The sequence below is a fragment of the Pistacia vera genome, unplaced genomic scaffold (genome assembly GCF_008641045.1).
Source record: "Pistacia vera cultivar Batoury unplaced genomic scaffold, PisVer_v2 Contig221, whole genome shotgun sequence".
Taxonomy (NCBI): Eukaryota; Viridiplantae; Streptophyta; class Magnoliopsida; order Sapindales; family Anacardiaceae; genus Pistacia; species Pistacia vera.
Genome location: NW_022196026.1, coordinates 42,058 through 65,132, shown reverse-complemented (window position 1 = coordinate 65,132; position 23,075 = coordinate 42,058). Strand labels below are relative to the sequence as shown.

General features: G+C 42.7%; 1 protein-coding gene and 2 pseudogenes across 1 annotated transcript; all 3 read right to left on the bottom strand.

Moving 5' to 3' along the window:
* Positions 1-12,046: 12,046 nt before the first annotated feature.
* LOC116130453 (cytochrome P450 98A2) lies at positions 12,047-15,384 on the bottom strand. Its single transcript, XM_031416202.1, has 3 exons — positions 14,847-15,384; positions 13,100-13,497; positions 12,047-12,846 (listed from the first exon to the last, which is right to left on the bottom strand). The coding sequence occupies exons 1-3, from the start codon at positions 15,328-15,330 to the stop codon at positions 12,202-12,204; spliced, it is 1,527 nt and encodes a 508-aa protein (XP_031272062.1). The 5' UTR covers positions 15,331-15,384; the 3' UTR covers positions 12,047-12,201.
* LOC116130456 lies at positions 12,047-17,010 on the bottom strand (annotated as a pseudogene).
* Positions 17,011-19,352: 2,342 nt separating this feature from the next.
* LOC116130454 lies at positions 19,353-22,597 on the bottom strand (annotated as a pseudogene).
* Positions 22,598-23,075: the final 478 nt, after the last annotated feature.

Genomic DNA, 23,075 nt, shown 5'->3' with positions numbered 1-23,075 from the left:
TATTATTCTCAAAAGAATACTGATTCAATAAATTAAATGATCTAATTAGATATTTATATACGTTTGTAAGTAGATCCAACAGCGTCGATTATACATATCCAATAATAATGGATGACCAAGATTAAACTTGAAGTGATATAAAACTTTATCTAAATCCTAGCGCCTGTCTCTATCACATATAGGAGTTATCTAATAGATATGTTTGGTGAAGGAGTCTTCGAGAAAGATTCCTCTAGATATTCTTTGGGTCCAAACCTCTTAACATAAAGTTGACCCAATAAAGATATGAATTTGGAATGTCAAATGAATTATCAAAGATGGTTAATTATTTGTATAAAAAGACAAATGAGAGATATATGTATCGACCTTGTAACATATTTCTTAGGTTTACAATCGATATATGTTCGAAGATTTTCCCTTCAACCACAAAATTAGTGAGCCAAGGACTTCATAGTTGTTATTATGAAAATTTGTAACAACTCGAGATACTCATTGAACTTGATGGATTTGAATAAAGTGTGAGCGTGATTAATATAATCAACAATAAATAAGAAAGAAAAAACAATAAACAATTTTTAAAGTGTTTGGTAAGTTAAATCTAGCCTACGTCCACTATTATTTTATTTAAAGTGTTTAGCGTTACAATAATGATCTCTCTCTCTCTAAAATTGCCCACCCCTTCTACTAATTTTTCAATGGTATTTATACAATGTAAGAAGACAACGGGTATAGTAGTAACTTTCGAGATAATGGCTTGATTTTAGGGAATCAATCCCATGATCTAGAAGCTAACTACCCAACAGCCCGTTTCACCCAGAATGCAGCTTGCTTCAATCTAATAGCAGCTTGCTTCAATTTGGTTGTCGTCTCATAAGTTACTTTGAGCTACAGTGCACTTCATGCTAGTGCTTACTTCGAGCTAATCGTACATCCTCGCACAACCGTATTCAATCATATTGTCAATGGTTTTCTTCAAACTTGAAAGCTTTAAGCACATCTATCCCTAATCATTGGGATCGTAATGATTGGGGTGGTTATCGCCATCCAATTTTGCGGTGAATTCAAATCCAATCTATGAGTTTTTCCTTCTACTTCAATTTGAATATGATGGATGCTGCCAACCGAAAACCCACAGGTATTTATTTTAGTTAACGAAGCTATTTAAAATCCTTCGTTTATTATTTATTTATCAACTTGATTGAGAATAACATATTGTAACCCTCTTTAGCCATATTTGGTAACCTTGATGTGTTGACATTAATTAGGAATAATGTCTAAAAGATAGGTGACATTAATGTTTTACTCAATTGTGTATTGTCTGTACGACGCACTTTGACAGTCTCATAAGGCTTACCGGTGACGATTGAGATGGGGAAAGGGCTATAAGGACGGTGAAGAGGTGAGGGTGTAGAACGGTGGTGGTTTGGGTAAAGGTGAACGATTGTCGTAGGCCGTTGGTTTCGAATTTTTATTTTGTTTTTTGTTTTTCATTTATAGAAATTTTTATAGTGACAATTACTACTTTGCTCTTATCACTTTCACTTAACATAAAACCATAATGTTTGGGCAACGACAGGGAGGCTTAGGGTTATTCCTATGCCCAAGGGGCTTTAGATTTATCAAGGAAACCTTGGGGAGTTTAGATAATAATCCCAAAAACAGATGATCGAGGAGTTAAGCCTTGGGCAAACAAAAAAAATCATGAAAAATCAAGGTTTAGATATTAAAAAGGGAGATAATTTTTAAACCGCAATTAATTGATTAGTAGTCGCCACTTTTCCTTTTTAGGAAGGCAAAATTATAAAATAAGTATATAATTGTAAATTTAAAAAATTGTTCTTCACAAAGATTTAAAAAACCAGATTAAATTTTAAAGAGAAATACAATTGTTATGCCCGGGTAAACAAAGGGCTGGCACGGGAAAGGCACGTGAAGGGTGACCTGCTCCCGTCAGGGCAACACGCACACGTCAGACCTGCAAAATAATGTGGAGCTCACACGCGTCCATTCCTCTGCAGCAAGTCGTGCGAAGTCAGCTTGGAAAAAGGGAAATGGGACGTAAAGCCGGATTATATCCTGACAATCACACCAACCCATGGATTTACTGAGGATTTACACACTTCAATTTGATATAAAATGAAGAAGACCCCTCATTAAGGGATTCGGCCATTCTTACAAAAACCATCTCTCTCTTGTAAAAACACTTACTTTTGATAACTCTCATGTACGTCAGTCCGCCTCGCGACCTGACCCACACTAACATCAATCAAATCAGTGGAAGTAGGACATGCTACCTTAGCATCCGAACCACTAAAAGTCTTTTGCATTTATTTCACTTCTGCACCATCATCACGTGTGTTAATTCATCAAATAGCAATATACAAGTGAGATTGGTTGGTGCCAGAAACGAGCATCAACAGTTTGGCGCTAGAGGAAGGACCTGATTTAGCGTCTACCCTTCATCAGGAGAATCTTTGACCTACTGGTTACAGCTACAATGGCCCGCCAATCTGAAACTGAGCATGTGAACCAATGCTGAAGGAGACCCCCAGCCCAGGGACACCCCTTCAACATACCTCCAGTTTCGCCAAATGCTGTTGGGAATACCCGCAGCCTCCGCAACGGACCCTGCCATCCGAAGCTACCTGGAGAGGTTCGACAATACTCTCCAGACGTTCAACCAGAGGTTGGACCGTCTGGACCAAGGCATGTCGTCCGCGACAGCCGGAGCGGTACAACCGCCAAAAACGCCTGCAGGTCGCGCGAAAAGCGCGGCAAAGGGCGATAGCCGTGCCGCGAGCACTGCAGCGCGTAAACGCAAGGGTAAGCAAGTGGCAAAAAGTAAGCCTACGGGCTCCCAAGGGCACGAATACAAAAGGCGCCCGAGCAGGGTGGTCGGCAAAGTGAGACTCGGTGAAAAAGTAGATTCCGAGCTGTCCCATGCCACGTCGCAGGCAAACCCAAGCGGAAATGCGGACGATGATTCCTATCACCACCAACAGAACGACCCCGATCGTTCCCATGCGGTGCGCCCCCACACCTCGCGGGGCGGTTCGTACCACCGCGAGGGTCGTGAATGCCCCGCACAATACATCGCCTTCACACGCCTCTAGTCAGCGTGTGTCGAGCGCGGCTGGAAACCGGCCGAGGTGAGGAGGGATCCGACCTCCGAACTCTCCTGAACCGCAACCGGGAAGGTCGGGCTCGCATGGGTGAAAACAACCCAGGTATGGCTCCGTTACCACAAATTGAGGAGTGCAGCGAGCTCTGGACAGGGTACGGGAGCAGCGAAACGAACAGGCGCAGGTGCCTCTACATCCCCATTTTCTCCTGAAGTGCTAGCTCTCCACTTCCACCAGGGGTAGAATGCCAGATATGCGGCCGTTTGATGGAAACTATGATCCGCAGGATCATTATATGAGTTCAACGACCTGATGGAGTCCACCAGGTTTCGGACCTTGCGAAGTGCCGCTGTTTGGCCGTGAAGCTGACCTCTCACGCGGAAGCGTTGGTTCAGGTCGCTCCAGCGGGATCTATCGGTTCGTGGCCTCAGATGAGACGAGTTCCTGCGGCATTTCCAAGCCAACCGGAAATTTTCAATGCCTTGAGCTACCTCAGCAATATAAGGCAAGAGAGAGACGAATCCCTGCAGTCTTACATTGACGCTTCCACAGGAGCTCAACAAAGTGGCTCACGCACCAGAAGAGTCCATCCGAACTCTAATAGCTGGAGTTCGCCCGCAAACTGAACTGTGGAAAGAACTGCAGGCTGAGGACGATATCTCTACCAGATTCTATAACCTGGCAGAAAAGTATTCCGAATAGGAATTCGCTGGCGGCCATCTCGCCGTCGCGATCACGCATCCCAGTAGTATGTCAGGTCGGGGAGACAATAGGCGAGTGATCGAAAGGAGACAATGACAATCAGCGAAAAGGGAAGAAACCCGTTACGAGCAGAAAAGTCCTATGCTCCTGTCCCCCGTCGCGACCCTGACGGGACCCAATACACTCATTGAATGTGTCATATCTGCGATCCTCGACAAATCCGAGGAAGCTAGCCTGCCGGTGAGCCCGAACCAATGAAAACCCCCGCTACGGCTAGAAACAAACAAAAAGTACTGTCGCTATCATGGGAAAATGGGCATCACCGAGAGTGCCGAGCTCTAAAGCAGGCTATCGAAGAGCTCATCAAGAATGGGCACTTAAGGAGTACATGATGACTCCCCAAAAGAAAAACCAAGGGAGCGGGCAAGAAAAGCGCCGTGATCGCAGGGGTACGATAGTGGTAACATAATTTTCGGAGGTCCGCACCTCGCGAGAAACACCGAGGAGCGCAGGAAAGATATGCTCGTGAAGCTCGCCACGACCCGATTAGAGTAATGAATACTCGCAGCGACCTCCAAAAGCCCGAAAAGAGGAACCGATCACCTTCTGCGAGAAAGAGGCAGCTCGCTTGCACCATCCTCAGAGGATGCCTCGTAATCACGCCCTGATAGGGTGTCATAATGTCTGTAAGCTTGTAGACAACGGAAGCGCTGTGAACACTCTGTGTTAACCGCTTTAGACGAATGAACCTGGTCGAGGCCGACGAAACCGGCCTCGATCCCTCTGTATGGTTTTACAGGGGATCACATGATCCCAATGGAACAATCCAGCTCCCAGTCACGCTCGGCGACTACGACGAGGTGACTAGGGTTACCGAATTTTTGGTCGTGGACTGTCCGTCGGCCTTCAATGGAATCCTGGGGCGACCTCTATGAGAACCTCTCAGGGCAGTCACTTCCATTTATCATCTCAAGATGAAGTTCCCACTCCAACGGGGATAGGGGAGGTAAGCGGGTCGCAAAGCGCATCTCGCGAATGCTATGAAAATCAGTCAGATGGCCGACAAAGGAAAGGGCATTTCGCGGTGTGCACCCGCCACTGCTATGGCGATCAGCCGGATCGAGCCACAGCCTGGTCCGGGGGAGGATAACATAGATCCGCGAGTTCAGGAAATCCCAAGCGGCCCGGTTGAGGATCTGTCGAAGTTTCGGTTGATCCAAAAGAGCCAGTCGAGATGCTAAAGATCGGAAGCTGTCTCAACCCTCAGCTCGCTTCGAGCTGGTAAGCTTCTTGAAGGAGAACATTGATGTGTTCGCTGGTGCTGCAGATATGGTCGGGATCAGCCCGAAGTTATTTGCCATTCACTAAACGTCAACAGTGAAGCTAAGCCAGTTCGCCGAAAGAGAAGGGCAATGGATCCGGAGCGGTACGCGCATTAAAATCAGAAGTGGAGAACCTCTCGCAATGGATATTCGCCGAGGCTCTCTACCCGACCTGGGTTGATACCCGGTCTTGGTCAAGAAGACAAATGGCAAGTGGCGGACCTGCGTAGACTTCAGCGACCTGAATAAAGCTGCCCGAAAGACGGCTTCCCCTCCAAGAATCGACCAGCTCGTTGACGCCACCTCGGGGCACGAGCGTTAAGCTTCATGGATGCATACTCGTACAACCAAATCCCGATGTATAAGCCAGATGAGGAGCATACGACCTTCATTACGGACCGGGGGCTATACTGCTACAAAGTCATGCCCTTCGGCCTCAAGAATGCAGGTGTGACCTACCAGAGGTTGGTCAACCGAATGTTCCCAACCAGATCGGGGAGGACAATGGAGGTCTATGTGGACGACATGCTGGTCAAATCCCAGGTCGCACAGATCATTTTCACATCTCGCTGAGATGTTTGACATACTCCGACTCTACAGAAAAGCTGAACCCTCTCAAATGTTCGTTCGGGTATGTCAGAAAGTTCTGGGATATAGGTCAATCAGCGGGGCATAGAGGTAAACCCCGGAAAGTTCAAGCTCTGCTAGATAGGAAGAGCCGACCAGTAAAAAGCAGGTCATGAGTCTGAACGGCGAATAGCGGCACTTAGTCGCTTCATATCGAGGCTAACAGACCGCTGTTTACCCTTCTTCAATGTTCTGAAAGCCAATAAGAAAGAGTGGACTTCCGAATGCGAGCAGGCATTCCAGAGTATAAAAGAGCATCTTGGGAAGCCACCGCTCCTCTCTAAGCCTTCCACAAGAAATCCTGCTCATCTACCTGTCCGTGTCTCAGTTCGCGGTCAGTGCAGCTTTAATACGAGAAGAGGAAAAAGTTCAGTGGCGGTATATATGCAAGGAAGCGTCTATGGATGCCGAGATGCGGTACCCAGAAATGGAACGACTAGCTTTTGCCTGCTGGTCGCGTCCAGAAAGCTGCGACCTTACCCATGCCCATACAATCAATGTAATGAAGAGTTACCCTCTCAGACAGGTCCTCCAGAAGCCGGAGGCCTCGGGTAAATGCTCAAATGGGCCATGGAGCTGAGCCAGTTCAACTTAAGGTACAAGCCCAGGTCGACTATCAAAGGGCAGGCTGTTGCAGACTTCATCTCGGAATTTTCCTATCTCCCAAGCGAGCAACAGTCTAGCGAAGTGGGCAAGAAACTATCCAGAACCTGTCGGCATGGAACATCTACGGCGACGGGTCATCGAATAGGAAAAGAGGCGGTACGGTGTTTCTCCTGGTGAGTCCCGAGGGGATCCGAATCATGGTATTCTCCGGGTCGGGTTTAAACGACCAACAATGAGTCCGAATACGAAGCTCTGCTCGCCGGGTTGTGACTCGCAAGAAATGGTGCAACCGCGATCATATTATAGCGACTCTATGCTGGTCGTCAACAGATCCCAGGGGAATACTAAGTAAGGAAGAGAACATGGTCCGCTACCTGAAAGAAGCTAGGTCTCTCTGGGGTCGTTTAAGCACCTCGAGATCGCTCCAGATCCCCAGGGAGAGCAACTCAATAGCGGACGCCTAGCAAAGATAGCCTCGTCATAGATTCAAAGGCTCCTGATAGCATTCTGTGTTTTTGTCAATGCTTCAAACTATCAGCTCGGCCGAACAGGCCGTGAACGAGGTTCGGCCAGATTCTGGATGACTCCCATGTCCAGTACCTCAAGGATGGGACCTTGCCCAGCGACAAGGTCGAGCAAGGGTCCTACGAGTAAGGTCTTGCTCTCACACTCATCGGGGATCAGCTGTACAGGAGAGGATTCAGTGCCCCACTCCTCCGATGTGTGACCAGCGAAGAAGCAGACTACATCATGGGGAAATTCATGAGGGGATCTGCGGTAACACACAGCAGCTTGGTCTCTTGCGAATAAGATGTTCGCCAGGGATACATTGGCCCCGAATCCGGGGATGTGCACAACTTTGTCAAGAGATGCGACACAGTGTCAGCGATTCGCGAACACCGCGAGCTCCATCTCAGAGCTGATCACTATGTCTAGCCCCTAGCTGTTTTCCATGTGGGGGATCGACCTATCGGCCCCATGCCGGTCGGAAAGGGAGGGGTCAAGTATGCCGTGGTCGCGGTAGATTACTTCAAGAAATGGGTCGAAGCCGAGCCGCTAGCCGCGATCACGACCAGAAAGCTGAAAGACTTCGTTTTCAAGAATATAGTGCCGCTACGGAATTCCTCACACCCTCACTCAGACAATGGAAAGCAGTTCGATAATGAGGAGTTCAAGCAGTTTTGCGATGAGTGGGCATCCATAAAAAATTTGCCTCAGTCGCCAGACCGCAGGCGAATGGCCAAGTGAAGCAGTCAACAAGACCATCAAGCACACTTGAAAGCCAAGCCGGGGCAGCCAAAGGAAATTGGGCTGACGACCTCCCAAGTCTTGTGGGCGTACAGGACAACTCCAAGGACCTCCACCGGAAACTCCATTTTCGCTAGCCTATGGCTGTGAAGCAATGATCCCTGTAGAGGGCGGAATCGGGTCTTCGGAGGGACTTGTACAATGAGGACGAAAACGAAGCACTAATGAGAGCAAGTTTGGATCTGGTCGAAGAGCACCGCAACAAGGCTTCGCTGAGGATAGCGGCCTACAACAGCGAGCAAAGATTCTTCGACTCAAAGGTCAAGCGAAGAGATTTCCAGGTCGGAGACCTTGTGCTAAAGGAAGTTCTTCTCGGAACCAGAGAGCCAAGCGCGGGGTAATAGGACCTAACTGGGAAGGTCCATACCGGGTCGACAAAATAATCGACCGGGGACCTACCATCTCAAAAGGTTGAACGGTTCCAAAGTACCCTGAGCTTGGAACGCCGAGCACCTCCGGCCGTACTACCAGTAATCTTGAACTCAGTTTCATTTTTTGTTAATTTCTTTTTTAGTATTACTTTGTTCGCTTAAAACAGTTCGTATGTGTTCTGTTCGCATGTAAAAATTGTAGCAATTATGTAAATCGCAAATTGTAAATTGTACACACAATATATGAGAAAAGCGAACTGCAAATTGAAAAGATGATTTCATTCATTACAAAGTCAAAAGACCCGATTACAACGGGGACAATCATTACGCTTAAGGCTGGTCGGGGGGATCCTTTGATCCAGAACCCCCTGCCTGGTCGGGTTGTTGGGCGCCCGCGGCTTCCAGTCGTCCTTCGGCCATGATCCGCAAAGTCGCTCTGCCAACCCTCCGGGAGGCGGAACACGTCCAAATCGGGTTCCTTGTGCAGGGGGTAGATACACCGGTCGCCCAATCCGCGGCCTTTTCTTCCAGCTCCTGACGGTCGCATTTCTTCAGTCAGGAAGCGATTTTGTCCCGACTCTCCTGGAGCTCGCCTCGAGAGCCCTTGTCTCTTTTAGCTCGCTGAGCCCGTGCGAAGGTCGCGGAGCTCTGGTCTTCTGCGATCTCCCTAGAGAGCCTGGCGGTGGTCTTTGAAGTTCCTTGACTTCCTCGCACGACGATTTAGCTCGCCTTCTGGAAGTCCACTGTTCGCTGAACAGCGTCTTTTGGTTCAGATACCTGTTTGCCGCTTCGAACGCTTGAGTTCTTTCCGCCTCAACGGATTCCAGGTTCTATCTCAGCTTCGCGAACTCTCCTCAGGTCGCTTTCCCCTTTGCGGGCCCCAGCCGCATCTTCTCCATGGACATCCTCAGCAAGCAACCCCTGCGAGCAGGGAGGTAGAAATAAATCAAAATGAAATTCGAGTACAGCTGTTACCTTGCTCCGATGCTGGAACGACGTTGCCATAGGTCGTCGCCGTGTCTGCAAATCGCCGTACGATTCCGATAGCTCGCACTCGAGCAGGCCATAGACAATTGGTTGCAGGTATCGGACAGACTCCCCAACGAGTCCAGAACAGGCACGTCTTCGCCTTGTCGCCAGTCACCGCCTCGCTCGCGGGTTCTTTTCCCGACCTCTGGATTCGGCGCGTCCTCAGAGGCTCCTCCTGGTTCGGTCTCAGACTCTTCGACCTGGACCTGTTTCCTCTTCTTGGACCTTTGGGCCGGAGCCTTTCGTCGGGCGAGCAGGAGGTGCCTGAGCGACTGTTCTGTCCTGGTCGTTTCTTGCGCAGGACGGGGTTGCGAGGCGCAGAAGCTCGCAGCGGTTGTGCGGGAATTGCACGGGCAGCTTCGGCCGTCTCTCCCTCTCCCTCTCCTCCTCCCTCTCCCTCTTGATCGAGGGAAAACAAATGGTGCTCGGGGGACTGCCCGGACTCCTTTGGGGGCAGTGTCTCTGCATTTAGCTCGTCAGTAAGGGAATTTACTCCACGACCAGAAAGGACACGTAAACTACCTTCTGAGGGTTCTAACAACGCCTTGTCGCTGAAAAAACCGTACTTCCGCAGGTTCGCGGTCGTCACAGCTTCCCTGCGTCTCGTTGTTCCTCGTCCAGTACCCCGAAAGATACAAGTCTGTTGGATCGGCGAGTAGCTTTTCCTCGGCGTTCATTGACTGCAAAAGAAAACAGGTCGTTTATATAGATCAAGGAGCAGATAACACCAAACAAAGAAAACATACTGGATCCTGAAAATGGCAGTGGCCGTATAAAGAAAAAGAAAACACTTGTCTCGTAGGCCCCGCATTGCTGGGATAGCTGTGTATCCCCGCGTAATGGTAGGCGCCGAGACAAGTAGTACGAGTCCTTGTCCCTACTCTTCTTAAGGTAGTAGGCGACCCGAGCTCGACCGCCATTGGCTTCCTAAGCCGTTCTCGCAGCACGCGATGTACATCGCGACCACGATGACATACGCATTCGACGGTAACTGCATCGGTGCGATCCGAAATGATCCAGGACCGACCTAATAAAAGGATGGAAGGGAATCCTCCCTCCACCCTTGAAGATCTCCTCAGAGATCGCGGCAAGGCCGTCGGCCGGACGCCATGACGGCCTAGTGTGGCGAGGAACACTCCGTGCGGATGTCGAACTGCTTCTTTATTCTATCATATTCCTGGAGGTGAGAACCGAGTAGAATCGAGAGGTGCATCTCCTGGGAGCTCCCCGCGAGGACGAGCTGGCTCCTCCCTCTCCTGGGTGTTGACGGTTCCATTCCAGTCTACAACATCGACAGACACGGTCATTTAGGCCTTCGTGTTTGTCTCGGTCGGCGGCAGGGGACAAAAAACTTAAAACCTAGCGGTGATTCAAGCCGCCATCCACGGCTCGAATCCAATAACGGCGTCGCGACTCCAGTGAAACACCGGAAGACCCAACGCCGTGGTCAACCAAACCAGTGCAAAGTAAAAAAGGAAAGGGGAGCCTTACTCTGTGGTATATGGAGCTGGGGCCGAAACTCGTTCTGGTTGCTGAGAACGCGAGAGGGAGAGAATGATTCCGGTTTGCGAGAAGTTTGTCATCGAAGCGAAAGAAATTTCGGGGACCTCAATGAAAAATGCAAGTTTTTATAAGGATTACGAATCGACGGTTACCGCCCCTGGGAACCGAAACGGCAGTCTCTCTCCCCCCGCATTAAATGTAGTGAAAAGGGGCGTCGTTTCAAACCCACGTCGCATTAAATGCAGTAATAAGGGTTGTCGTTTCAAATGTGTTACACGTCACATGCTGTCAAAACGGCGTCGGGTCATCATACCACGCATTTAATGTGTTGACAAGCGTAGTAACGCATGCAGAGCGCCTGACAGCGCAGGCCAGGTTCATGAACCTCTAAGGTACAGAAAGAAGCGTCCGTCAAGTCCAGGTCGCTAAGATGAGAATTGTCAGGTCGCTTAGGCAGGGGATTACGCGAGATCGTGTTGCCAAAAGTCCTGTGGAGCTCATCCCATACAGGTCGGAGCGACCAAATCCTCCAATATAACTTAGTTTCCAAGGTTCGATCCTCAAACCTTAAAAACTAGGGGGCTTCGTTATGCCCGGGTAAACAAAGGGCTGGCACGGGAAAGGCACGTGAAGGGTGACCTGCTCCCGTCAGGGCAACATGCACACGTCAGACCTGCAAAATAATGTGGAGCTCACACACGCGTCCATTCCTCTGCAGCAAGTCGTGCGAAGTCAGCTTGGAAAAAGGGAAATGGGAGTAAAGCCGGATTATATCCTGACAATCACACCAACCCATGGATTTAATGATGATTACACACTTCAATTGATATAAATGAAGAAGACCCTTCATTAAGGGGATTCGGCCATTCTTTACAAAAAACTACCTCTTCTTGTAAAAAACACTTACTTTTGATAACTCTCATGTACGTCAGTCGCCCGCGACCTGACCCACACTAACATCAATACAAATCAGTGGACGGAAGACTTGCTACCTTAGCATCCGAACCACTTTAAAAGTCTTCTTTGCATTTATTTCACTTCAGCATCCTCATCACGTGTGGAATTTCATCAAATAGCAATATCAACGTGGAGAATTGGGTGGTGCCGAAACGAGCATCAACAACATCTATGGAAATAATTGATAAAGGGTGGCTAGTGGTGATCTATTCAATAAGTTATTACTGTAACTTCAATCTGAAATTTATTCTTGGGTTGTTCGAACTTCACAAATTTCTCGAATTTTAAAGATATAATCTCCTCTTTTTCCCCTTTCTTGTTTTAATTAATTATAATTCTCATTCGTTTTAGTAAATGAAATAATGGCTGGTTTTTTTTTTTTTTTAAATGTTTTAGGAAAATATTATTTTATTTAAATTTTCACAAAGTTTTTTCTCAGTTGATTGGGTTGATTAAAGTAGTCATCCTGCAGGCATTTCATAAGTTGATTACCAAACAATGAACAAAACTCTATGCCACTTACATAAATCATATTGCTTTATTTGGCCTTCTTTTGGACCAATACAACATCTTTTAACAAATTTACCATCTCATTATAAGTTCAAAATCCACCTAAAATCAGAGATAAGCAACCCCAAATGGCAAAGAGCAAAATTACATATCAACAGCCACACGTTTGTACAAGTGTGAAGGCAGCCTCGGAGTAGGCACAGCCTGTATTGGGGTCTTCATGTAAGTCACCAATCCTGGATTTTCTGACATGTCAATTTCCTCTGCCTTCACTCCCTCAGCGGGTGCCCATGAAAAATGGTGTAACAAATGACCCAACATAGATGTCACTAAATTTATCCCAAGTTGTGCACCTGGGCACACCCTCCTTCCTGCACCAAATGGAAGTAGCCTATAATCATGGCCCTTCATGTCCACATCCTCCTCGAAAAATCGCTCTGGTCGGAACTCCAATGGGTCCTTCCACACGGCCGGATCACGAGCAACGGCCCATACATTGACATGAACATTTGATCCTTTAGGGATGTCATAGCCACCAACTTTGACATTAGCATTGGCACGGTGAGGCAGCATTAGTGGAGTTGGAGGGTGCAGCCTTAGTGCCTCCTTGGCTACACATTGTAAGTATGGGAGGCTTGAGAAATCAGACTCTGTCATCACACGTTCAACTCCAATCACCCGGTCTAGTTCCTCTTGGGCCTTTTGTTGGACTCTTGGGTTCTTGATCAGCTCTGCCATAGCCCACTCCACTGAGATAGCTGTTGTGTCCATCCCTGCTGTAATCATGTCCTGTCCAAGTGCAAATCATTCAACTCAATGTTAATTGTCATTTATAATAATCCTGTAACACCTGGTGCACTGATCAAGAAATTAACCTCAAATTTGACTAATAGCATGTCCCTTTTTATTTGAACCCATGACTATATCATTGTAAAAAAATCAAAACTACCGATCGAACTAATCAACGTGAAAAATATTCTAACAGTGGATTGAGATGTTACAAACCCACTATAAAACTAAAATTAAAATTGAATGTACATACCCATAAGAGTCCGATGATGGTGTCTTCACTCAAGTCATACTTTTCTTGCAAGGTAAGCAAAGCATCAACAAAATGTTGCTTGGCACCGCCGCTTTGCTTGCGGGCAAGAGTATGTTCTTCCATGATTGCTCTGGTGAGACGATCTCTTCGAGCTCCATGCTTAGCGAAAGCCTCTTCCTCTAATGGGAACATCCAACGGAGCCATGGAATGTGTTCTGCCATGGCCAATGATGCTCCAAGCTTAAGCCCATTTGCTACTACTGCCTTGAATTCTAAACCTTGCTCATCCATCACGCCTTCTGAATTCACAAACCTCTTCCCAAATGCTAGCCTTGTTATGTTGTTAAATGCCACTGCCCCCAAGTACTTCCTTATTAACAAATTCTTCCCATTAATTTCTGGAACAACATTGTGTTTAAAAATAAATTAGCATAGGCCCATATTTACATTAATTTAATTTGTGTAAATAGTCTATATATATAATAAGGTAAAATAACAATAAGATGATATAAATGTAGCATATTAACCACCATGGAGGCCAAAAAAAAAAAAAAAAAAAACAGTTAGCATGTATGTAAATGGCCACAGATGAGATAAGAATTATTGAAAGATTTTTGTCATCCAAACCATCTTTTCCAAAATTTGCGGCTTTTTATTTCTAATAATTATGTGGGGATATCTCATAATTAAGGTAATTAAAGCATCTCTGCCTAATTATTTTATTTGTTTTGAAAGTTGAACATGAAGGCAATAATTGATTTTTTTTTTTTTTTGTTAATGCAGAAAAGAAAAAGAGCTGGTTCATAAATGAATAAATGATAAATCACAAGTGTTAGTCAATTAATGCGCCTATAAAATAGTTACAAAAGGGTCCATTCAGGAGCCGGAATTCATACTCGTCTCCTACTTTTAATTAGAAAAAGAAAAAGAAAAAAGAAAAAAAGTGGTACGGGTGGCCAACTTGTTGATTTCTGTGAAGATTAAAATCATGGAAATGAACTAGTTAACCAACTCTATTTACTGACTGTATGAAATCATTCTTTTATACAATAATATTTTTAATAAAATTAGGTTAACTGTAAATCTACACGTATGAGAATCCAGAATCTGATATATTCTTTTGAGATTTGAACCATTTTTTGTCTGATACTTGAAAATAATATAATACTGATATGAGAACATCTATCTCAGTAGAATATACATTGTTTTCTTAAAACTGTATAAAATATTAGACCAATTCTATTAATTATACGAAAATGCATATCCAGTAGTGAAATAGGTCAAGAGAAAAAAGAGTACCACCACCAGTAGTAACATGTTTGTAATTACCAAAATACCCTTTGATTATTAGAAAGGTCTTAATTTTCGTATGGATTTTATTCCTTAATTGACCAATGACATAATAATTCAAAGTAGCAATCTTCCATTTTGGAAAGTACTGACAATATTATAATTTCTTTTTTCTTTAAAAAAAAAAAAAAATCCTTTAATCTTTTAATAATAAGATTAATTACATAGATTAATATATATATGTTAAATTTTGCATCTCTATTTACCTCCGCAAAAAGGCTCTCTATTTTTTTATATTATATATTCCCTACTGGACTTTAGCACATTTGTTAGGCTAACACTTTACCCAAACTGCAAGTAAGTCAATTACAGTTGACAAATTAGGTTCATCAATACACCAAACTAATGAAAGAACGAACAAACGAAAGCAAAGGAGAAGAAGAAGAAGGAAACATACGAGGATCGGTGCAGTCCTTGAAAATGGATTCAACCATGGCGGTAACTTCATCTTCTCTGATGGGTCTCAAAGCTTCCAATCTCTTTGGTGTAAAAAGCTCAAGCGTACAAACCTTTCTAACCTTTACATAGTGAGGTCCGTAATCGGCCCATATAAGGTCCTTCCCATCTCTACTAAACTTTGCAGCTGATCGACTCCTATGCCTATCAGCCAGCTGCTGATCATTCTCCTTCAGCACTTCTTTAGCCAATTCTGAATCTGACACGATAACGTTCAAAGTCGAACCGAACCAAACCGATATAATTGGACCGTACGCTTGAGCCCATTCGGCGAAGCAGCGGAACCTCACTGGCTTTATGTCGTAGAGGTTCCCGACAATGGGCAACGGGCGAGGCCCCGGCGGGAGCTTGAATCGTAGGCGTTGGAATAATTTGTAAGCAAGAAAGATGGAGAGAATGGATAAAAGTATGAGAGGGAGAGCCATGTTTGAAAGGCAAAGGGATGTTTTGTTAGGGAAAGAAATGTTAAGGCTAAGTTTGATATATATGAGCGAGGGAATAGGGAGTTGGTGAAATTGAATTTGCATGAGAAAGTCACAAATTAAAGTATTCTGTAGTTGGGATGGATGACCAATGAAAATGTTACACATCTCAGCAAATAGTATGGGGTAGTTTAGGCATTTTCTTGGTGTGTCTTTGCCAATGAAATGGCGCGTGGGATTGGAGCTGAGAGTGGGGAATGTTTTCAGTAGGTGTGAGGTGGTTGGTGAAGGGAGACACTTTAACGAGGATTTGGACTTGAGAGGAATCAAAGGTTGGTGAGGTGAAACAGTGAAGACTTCTATTCTTCGCCCATTGATTATTTGGTCATCAACTAGTAGTAAAACACCACAAGCTTTGTACTATAATTTTGGTTCATATTTTTTAATTGACATTCACGTTATATATTCTAATTTCACATTGTTATTCCATTAATAAAGAGTTAACGACTTTTTTAATTAACATCATTTAAGTTCAAAATCACCTAAAATCAGAGATAAGCAACCCCAAATGGCAAAGAGCAAAATTACATATCAACAGCCACACGTTGTACAAGTGTGAAGGCAGCCTCGGAGTAGGCACAGCCTGTATTGGGGTCTTCATGTAAGTCACCAATCCTGGATTTTGACATGTCATTTCTCTGCCTTCACTCCCCAGGGGTGCCCATGAAAAAGGTGTAACAAATGACCCAACATAGATGTCACTAAATTTATCCAAGTTGTGCACTGGGCACACCCTCCTTCCTGCACCAAATGGAAGTAACTATAATCATGGCCCTTCATGTCCACATCCTCCTGAAAAATCGCTCTGGTCGGAACTCCAATGGGTCCTTCCACACGGCCGAATCACGAGCAACGGCCCATACATTGACATGAACATTTGATCCTTTAGGGATGTCATAGCCACCAACTTTGACATTAGCATTGGCACGGTGAGAGCAGCATTAGTGGAGTTGGAGGGTGCAGCCTTAGTGCCTCCTGGCTACACATTGTAAGTATGGGAGCGTGAGAAATCAGACTCTGTCATCACACGTTCAACTCCAATCACCGGTCTAGTTCCTCTTGGGCCTTTTGTTGGACTCTTGGGTTCTTGATCAGCTCCGCCATAGCCCATTCCAGAGATAGCTGTGGTCCATCCCTGTGAATCATGTCCTGTCCAAGTGCAAATCATCAACTCATGTTAATTGTCATTTATAATAATCCTGTAACACCTGGTGCACTGATCAAGAAATTAACCTCAATTTGACTAATAGCATGTCTTTTTATTTGAAACATGACTATATCATTGTAAAAAAATCAAAACTACCGATCGAACTAATCAACGTGAAAAATATTCTTTACAGTGGATTGAGATGTTACAAACCCACTATAAACTAAAATTAAAATTGAATGTACATACCCATAAGAGTCCGATGATGGTGTCTTCACTCAAGTCATACTTTTCTTGCAAGGTAAGCAAAGCATCAACAAAATGTTGCTTGGCACCGCCGCTTTGCTTGCGGGCAAGAGTATGTTCTTCCATGATTGCTTGGTGAGACGATCTCTTCGAGCTCCATGCTTAGCGAAAGCCTCTTCCTCTAATGGGAACATCCAACGGAGCCATGGAATGTGTTCTGCCATGGCCATGATCTCCAGATTAAGCAATTAAATTAATAATGTGACATGCACAACGCTGGTGAAAAAACTTCAAATTGTTATAAAAAGGATAATTACTTTGAAAAAAATCTATAGCTGTAGTATTAGCACTTGTATTATCTAAAGTTAAACTTATCACTTTAGTAACAATATCATAATCTTCTAAAACTTCAACAATTTTATTATAAATTTGTTGACCACTATGATCCACATCCATTAATCTAAATCTTAATAAAGATTTATTTAATTTACATTGGTTATCAAAATAATGACTAGTCACACAAATATAATCTTGTTTAGCTCTACCACTCAAAATATCGGTAGTTAGAGCCACACTATCTTGACACCTATGTATTTTATTTTTTAATTCTAATTTCATTTTCCTAAACAATTTTATTAAATCATTTCTAGTTGCAGTTTTAGAATAACTTTTCAATCCTGGAAAAAATGATTTTTTAATAAATCTTTCAAGTATTCATCTTCAGCCATATTAATAGGTTGATCAGTTGCAGCAATATATAAAGTTAATTATTCCCTATATGTATCATAATTATAATGTCAAGTAGTACCTATATTAGTTATTTGAGTTTGATTGGTTTCTCTATTTCCATGTTGAGTAATATGTTTATTAGCATGCATTTTTAAAGTACTAGTACCATTATCTGAATCAGCTCTATAAACATTTTCACAATGCTTGCATCTTGCTTTCTTCACTTGAACTCTATTTTCTGTCTTGTAAAACTTATCGAAATGCGTCCAAACGTCTGATGTGTGTCTGTCGTCGCTTTCGACAGCAGTTGATGAACCCGCTTCAGCTTGAGATGAAGTTGGACAAAGACGACTTCTAGAACCACCGAGAGCTGTAGGTGTAGCAGCATGGGGAGGAATCGGGGGCATATTTTGAGGTGTATCAGATTTTGAGACTGGGAGAGCAAGACTATTTGAATCTCCTCCTGCATTCATATTAGTAAATTCAGCGGGACTACGACTAGGATAGTAGTTTCCTTCATCATTGAAATTGATAGGAGAGAAATATCTATCCATTGTAGTTGAAAAAAAAAAATTGATGTAGAAGAAATAAAAAATTAAAGAAGGAGAATTGGAATATGGAAAATTGGAAATATGAATTGAAAATTACAAAAACTAATAAAAATTAAAATAAGAGCAAATTGATAACAAAGAGATTAAGAGAATAATTGAGAGATTTCAATAGAGATTAGTGAGAATGAGAGAATTTGAGTTGTGAGAAAATATGAGAGTTTAGGACTAATTTATAGAAGAAAAAAATGATGAAAAAGACCCCTCCAACTACTATAAAATAACTATATTTCAAGGGTAAAAGAGAAATTCAAAAAAACAAATTAATTTTGTTTTTTATTTTTATTTTTTTTTGGCCAACCCGTGGGTCAACCCGGCGTGTTGGCCGTTGTTGCAACAGCCAACCCACCGAGTTGGCAATAGCAACTCGGGGGGTTGGCAGTCCTTTCTTAGAAAGGACAAAATAACAACCCGTGGGTTGCATGTAGGTCAGGTTCAACCCGACCCGTCTTATTGACGGTTCGAGTTGAACCCTCTTTAATGCAGACCGAGTTAGGGTTGACCCGCCTAACCTGACCTATTTATTCCACTTTTACTCCGAGCTGATCGTACATCCTCGCACAACCATATACAATCATATTGTCAATGGTTTTCTTCATACTTGAAAGCTTTAAGCACATCTATCCCTAATCATTAGGATCGTAATGATTGGGGTGGTTATCGCCATCCAATTTTGCGGTGAATTCAAATCTAATCTATGAGTTTTTCCTTCTACTTCAATTTGAATATGATGGATGCTGCCAACCAAAAACCCACAGGGATTTATTTTAGTTAACGAAGCTATTTAAAATCCTTCGTTTATTATTTATTTATCAACTTGATTGAGAATAACATATTCTAACCCTCTTTAGCCATATTTGGTAACCTTGACGTGTTGAAATTTATTCTTGGGTTGTTCGAACTTCACAAATTTCTCGAATTTTTAAAGATATAATCTCTCTCTTTTTCCCCTTTCTTGTTTTAATTAATTATAATTCTCATTCGTTTTAGTAAATGAAATAATGGCTTGGTTTTTTTTTTTTTTTTTAAATGTTTTAGGAAAATATTATTTTATTTAAATTTTCACAAAGTTTTTTCTCAGTTGATTGGGTTAATTAAAGTAGTCATCCTGCAGGCATTTCATAAGTTGATTACCAAACAATGAACAAAACTCTATGCCACTTACATAAATCATATTGCTTTATTTGGCCTTCTTTTGGACCAATACAACATCTTTTAACAAAATGTTACCATATCATTATAAGTTCAAAATCCACCTAAAATCAGAGATAAGCAACCCCAAATGGCAAAGAGCAAAATTACATATCAACAGCCACACGTTTGTACAAGTGTGAAGGCAGCTCGGAGTAGGCACAGCCTGTATTGGGGTCTTCAGTAAGTCACCAATCCTGGATTTTCTGACATGTCAATTTCCTCTGCCTTCACTCCCTCAGCGGGTGCCCATGAAAAATGGTGTAACAAATGACCAACATAGATGTCACTAAATTATCCAAGTTGTGCACCTGGGCACACCCTCTTCCTGCACCAAATGGAAGTAGCCTATTACATGGCCCTTCATGTCCACATCCTCCTCGAAAAATCGCTCTGGTCGGAACTCCAATGGGTCCTCCACACGGCCGAATCACGAGCAACGGCCCATACATTGACATGAACATTTGATCCTTTAGGGATGTCATAGCCACCAACTTTGACATTAGCATTGGCACGGTGAGGCAGCATTAGTGGAGTTGGAGGGTGCAGCCTTAGTGCCTCCTTGGCTACACATTGTAAGTATGGGAGGCTTGAGAAATCAGACTCTGTCATCACACGTTCAATCCAATCACCCGGTCTAGTTCCTCTTGGGCCTTTTGTTGGACTCTTGGGTTCTTGATCAGCTCCGCCATAGCCCATTCCACTGAGATAGCTGTTGTGTCCATCCCTGCTGTAATCATGTCCTGTCCAAGTGCAAATCATTCAACTCAATGTTAATTTTCATATAATAATCCTGTAACACCTGGTGCACTGATCAAGAAATTAACCTCAATTGACTAATTGCATCCCTTTTATTGAACCCATGACTATATCATTGTAAAAAAATCAAAACTACCGATCGAACTAATCAACGTGAAAAATATTCAACAGTGGATTGAGATGTTACAAACCCACTATAAACTAAAATTAAATTGAATGTACATACCCATAGAGTCCGATGATGGTGTCTTCACTCAAGTCATACTTTTCTTGCAAGGTAAGCAAAGCATCAACAAATGTTGCTTGGCACCGCCGCTTTGCTTGCGGGCAAGAGTATGTTCTTCCATGATTGCTCTGGTGAGACGATCTCTTCGAGCTCCATGCTTAGCGAAAGCCTCTCTCTAATGGGAACATCCAACGGAGCCATGGAATGTGTTCTGCCATGGCCAATGATGCTCCAAGCTTAAGCCCATTTGCTACTACTGCCTTGAATTCTAAACCTTGCTCATCCACACGCCTTCTGAATCACAAACCTCTTCCCAATGCTAGCCTTGTTATGTTGTTAAATGCCACTGCCCCCAAGTATTCCTTATTAACAAATTCTTCCATTATTTTCTGGAACAACATGTGTTAAAAATAAATTAGCATAGGCCCATATTTACATTAATTTAATTGTGTAAATAGTCTTATATTAATAAGGTAAAATACAAATAAGAGAGATAAATGTTGCATATTAACCACCAAAGAGGCCAAAAAAAAAAAAAAAAAAAAAAAAAAAACAGTTAGCATGTATGTAAATGGCCACAGATGAGATAAGAATTATTGAAAGATTTTTGTCATCCAAACCATCTTTTCCAAAATTTGCGGCTTTTTATTTCTAATAATTATGTGGGGATATCTCATAATTAAGGTAATTAAAGCATCTCTGCCTAATTATTTTATTTGTTTTGAAAGTTGAACATGAAGGCAATAATTGATTTTTTTTTTTTTTTTTGTTAATGCAGAAAAGAAAAAGAGCTGGTTCATAAATGAATAAATGATAAATCACAAGTGTTAGTCAATTAATGCGCCTATAAAATAGTTACAAAAGGGTCCATTCAGGAGCCGGAATTCATACTCGTCTCCTACTTTTAATTAGAAAAAGAAAAAGAAAAAAGAAAAAAAGTGGTACGGGTGGCCAACTTGTTGATTTCTGTGAAGATTAAAATCATGGAAATGAACTAGTTAACCAACTCTATTTACTGACTGTATGAAATCATTCTTTTATACAATAATATTTTTAATAAAATTAGGTTAACTGTAAATCTACACGTATGAGAATCCAGAATCTGATATATTCTTTTGAGATTTGAACCATTTTTTGTCTGATACTTGAAAATAATATAATACTGATATGAGAACATCTATCTCAGTAGAATATACATTGTTTTCTTAAAACTGTATAAAATATTAGACCAATTCTATTAATTATACGAAAATGCATATCCAGTAGTGAAATAGGTCAAGAGAAAAAAGAGTACCACCACCAGTAGTAACATGTTTGTAATTACCAAAATACCCTTTGATTATTAGAAAGGTCTTAATTTTCGTATGGATTTTATTCCTTAATTGACCAATGACATAATAATTCAAAGTAGCAATCTTCCATTTTGGAAAGTACTGACAATATTATAATTTCTTTTTTCTTTAAAAAAAAAAAAAAATCCTTTAATCTTTTAATAATAAGATTAATTACATAGATTAATATATATATGTTAAATTTTGCATCTCTATTTACCTCCGCAAAAAGGCTCTCTATTTTTTTATATTATATATTCCCTACTGGACTTTAGCACATTTGTTAGGCTAACACTTTACCCAAACTGCAAGTAAGTCAATTACAGTTGACAAATTAGGTTCATCAATACACCAAACTAATGAAAGAACGAACAAACGAAAGCAAAGGAGAAGAAGAAGAAGGAAACATACGAGGATCGGTGCAGTCCTTGAAAATGGATTCAACCATGGCGGTAACTTCATCTTCTCTGATGGGTCTCAAAGCTTCCAATCTCTTTGGTGTAAAAAGCTCAAGCGTACAAACCTTTCTAACCTTTACATAGTGAGGTCCGTAATCGGCCCATATAAGGTCCTTCCCATCTCTACTAAACTTTGCAGCTGATCGACTCCTATGCCTATCAGCCAGCTGCTGATCATTCTCCTTCAGCACTTCTTTAGCCAATTCTGAATCTGACACGATAACGTTCAAAGTCGAACCGAACCAAACCGATATAATTGGACCGTACGCTTGAGCCCATTCGGCGAAGCAGCGGAACCTCACTGGCTTTATGTCGTAGAGGTTCCCGACAATGGGCAACGGGCGAGGCCCCGGCGGGAGCTTGAATCGTAGGCGTTGGAATAATTTGTAAGCAAGAAAGATGGAGAGAATGGATAAAAGTATGAGAGGGAGAGCCATGTTTGAAAGGCAAAGGGATGTTTTGTTAGGGAAAGAAATGTTAAGGCTAAGTTTGATATATATGAGCGAGGGAATAGGGAGTTGGTGAAATTGAATTTGCATGAGAAAGTCACAAATTAAAGTACTCTGTAGTTGGGATGGATGACCAATGAAAATGTTACACATCTCAGCAAATAGTATGGGGTAGTTTAGGCATTTTCTTGGTGTGTCTTTGCCAATGAAATGGCGCGTGGGATTGGAGGTGAGAGTGGGGAATGTTTTCAGTAGGTGTGAGGTGGTTGGTGAAGGGAGACACTTTAACGAGGATTTGGACTTGAGAGGAATCAAAGGTTGGTGAGGTGGAACAGTGAAGACTTCTATTCTTCGCCCATTGATTATTTGGTCATCAACCTGTAGTAAAACACCACAAGCTTTGTACTATAATTTTGGTTCATATTTTTCAATTGACATTCACACTATATATTCTAATTTCATATTGTTGTTCAATTAATAAAGAGTTAACGACTTTTTTCTACTCAAATAATAGTTTGATGATATTTTTTTATCCATAGATTTT

Bases quoted from the DNA above. Each gene is read 5' to 3' on its own strand.
- LOC116130453 (XM_031416202.1), bottom strand. From the start codon at position 15,330: ATGGCTCTCCCTCTCATACTTTTATCCATTCTCTCCATCTTTCTTGCT. The intron at 13,498-14,846 runs GTATGTTTCCTT...ATGTTGTTCCAG, and splicing joins CAAGGACTGCACCGATCCTC to AAATTAATGGGAAGAATTTG. The intron at 12,847-13,099 runs GTATGTACATTC...GCACTTGGACAG, and splicing joins CCATCATCGGACTCTTATGG to GACATGATTACAGCAGGGAT.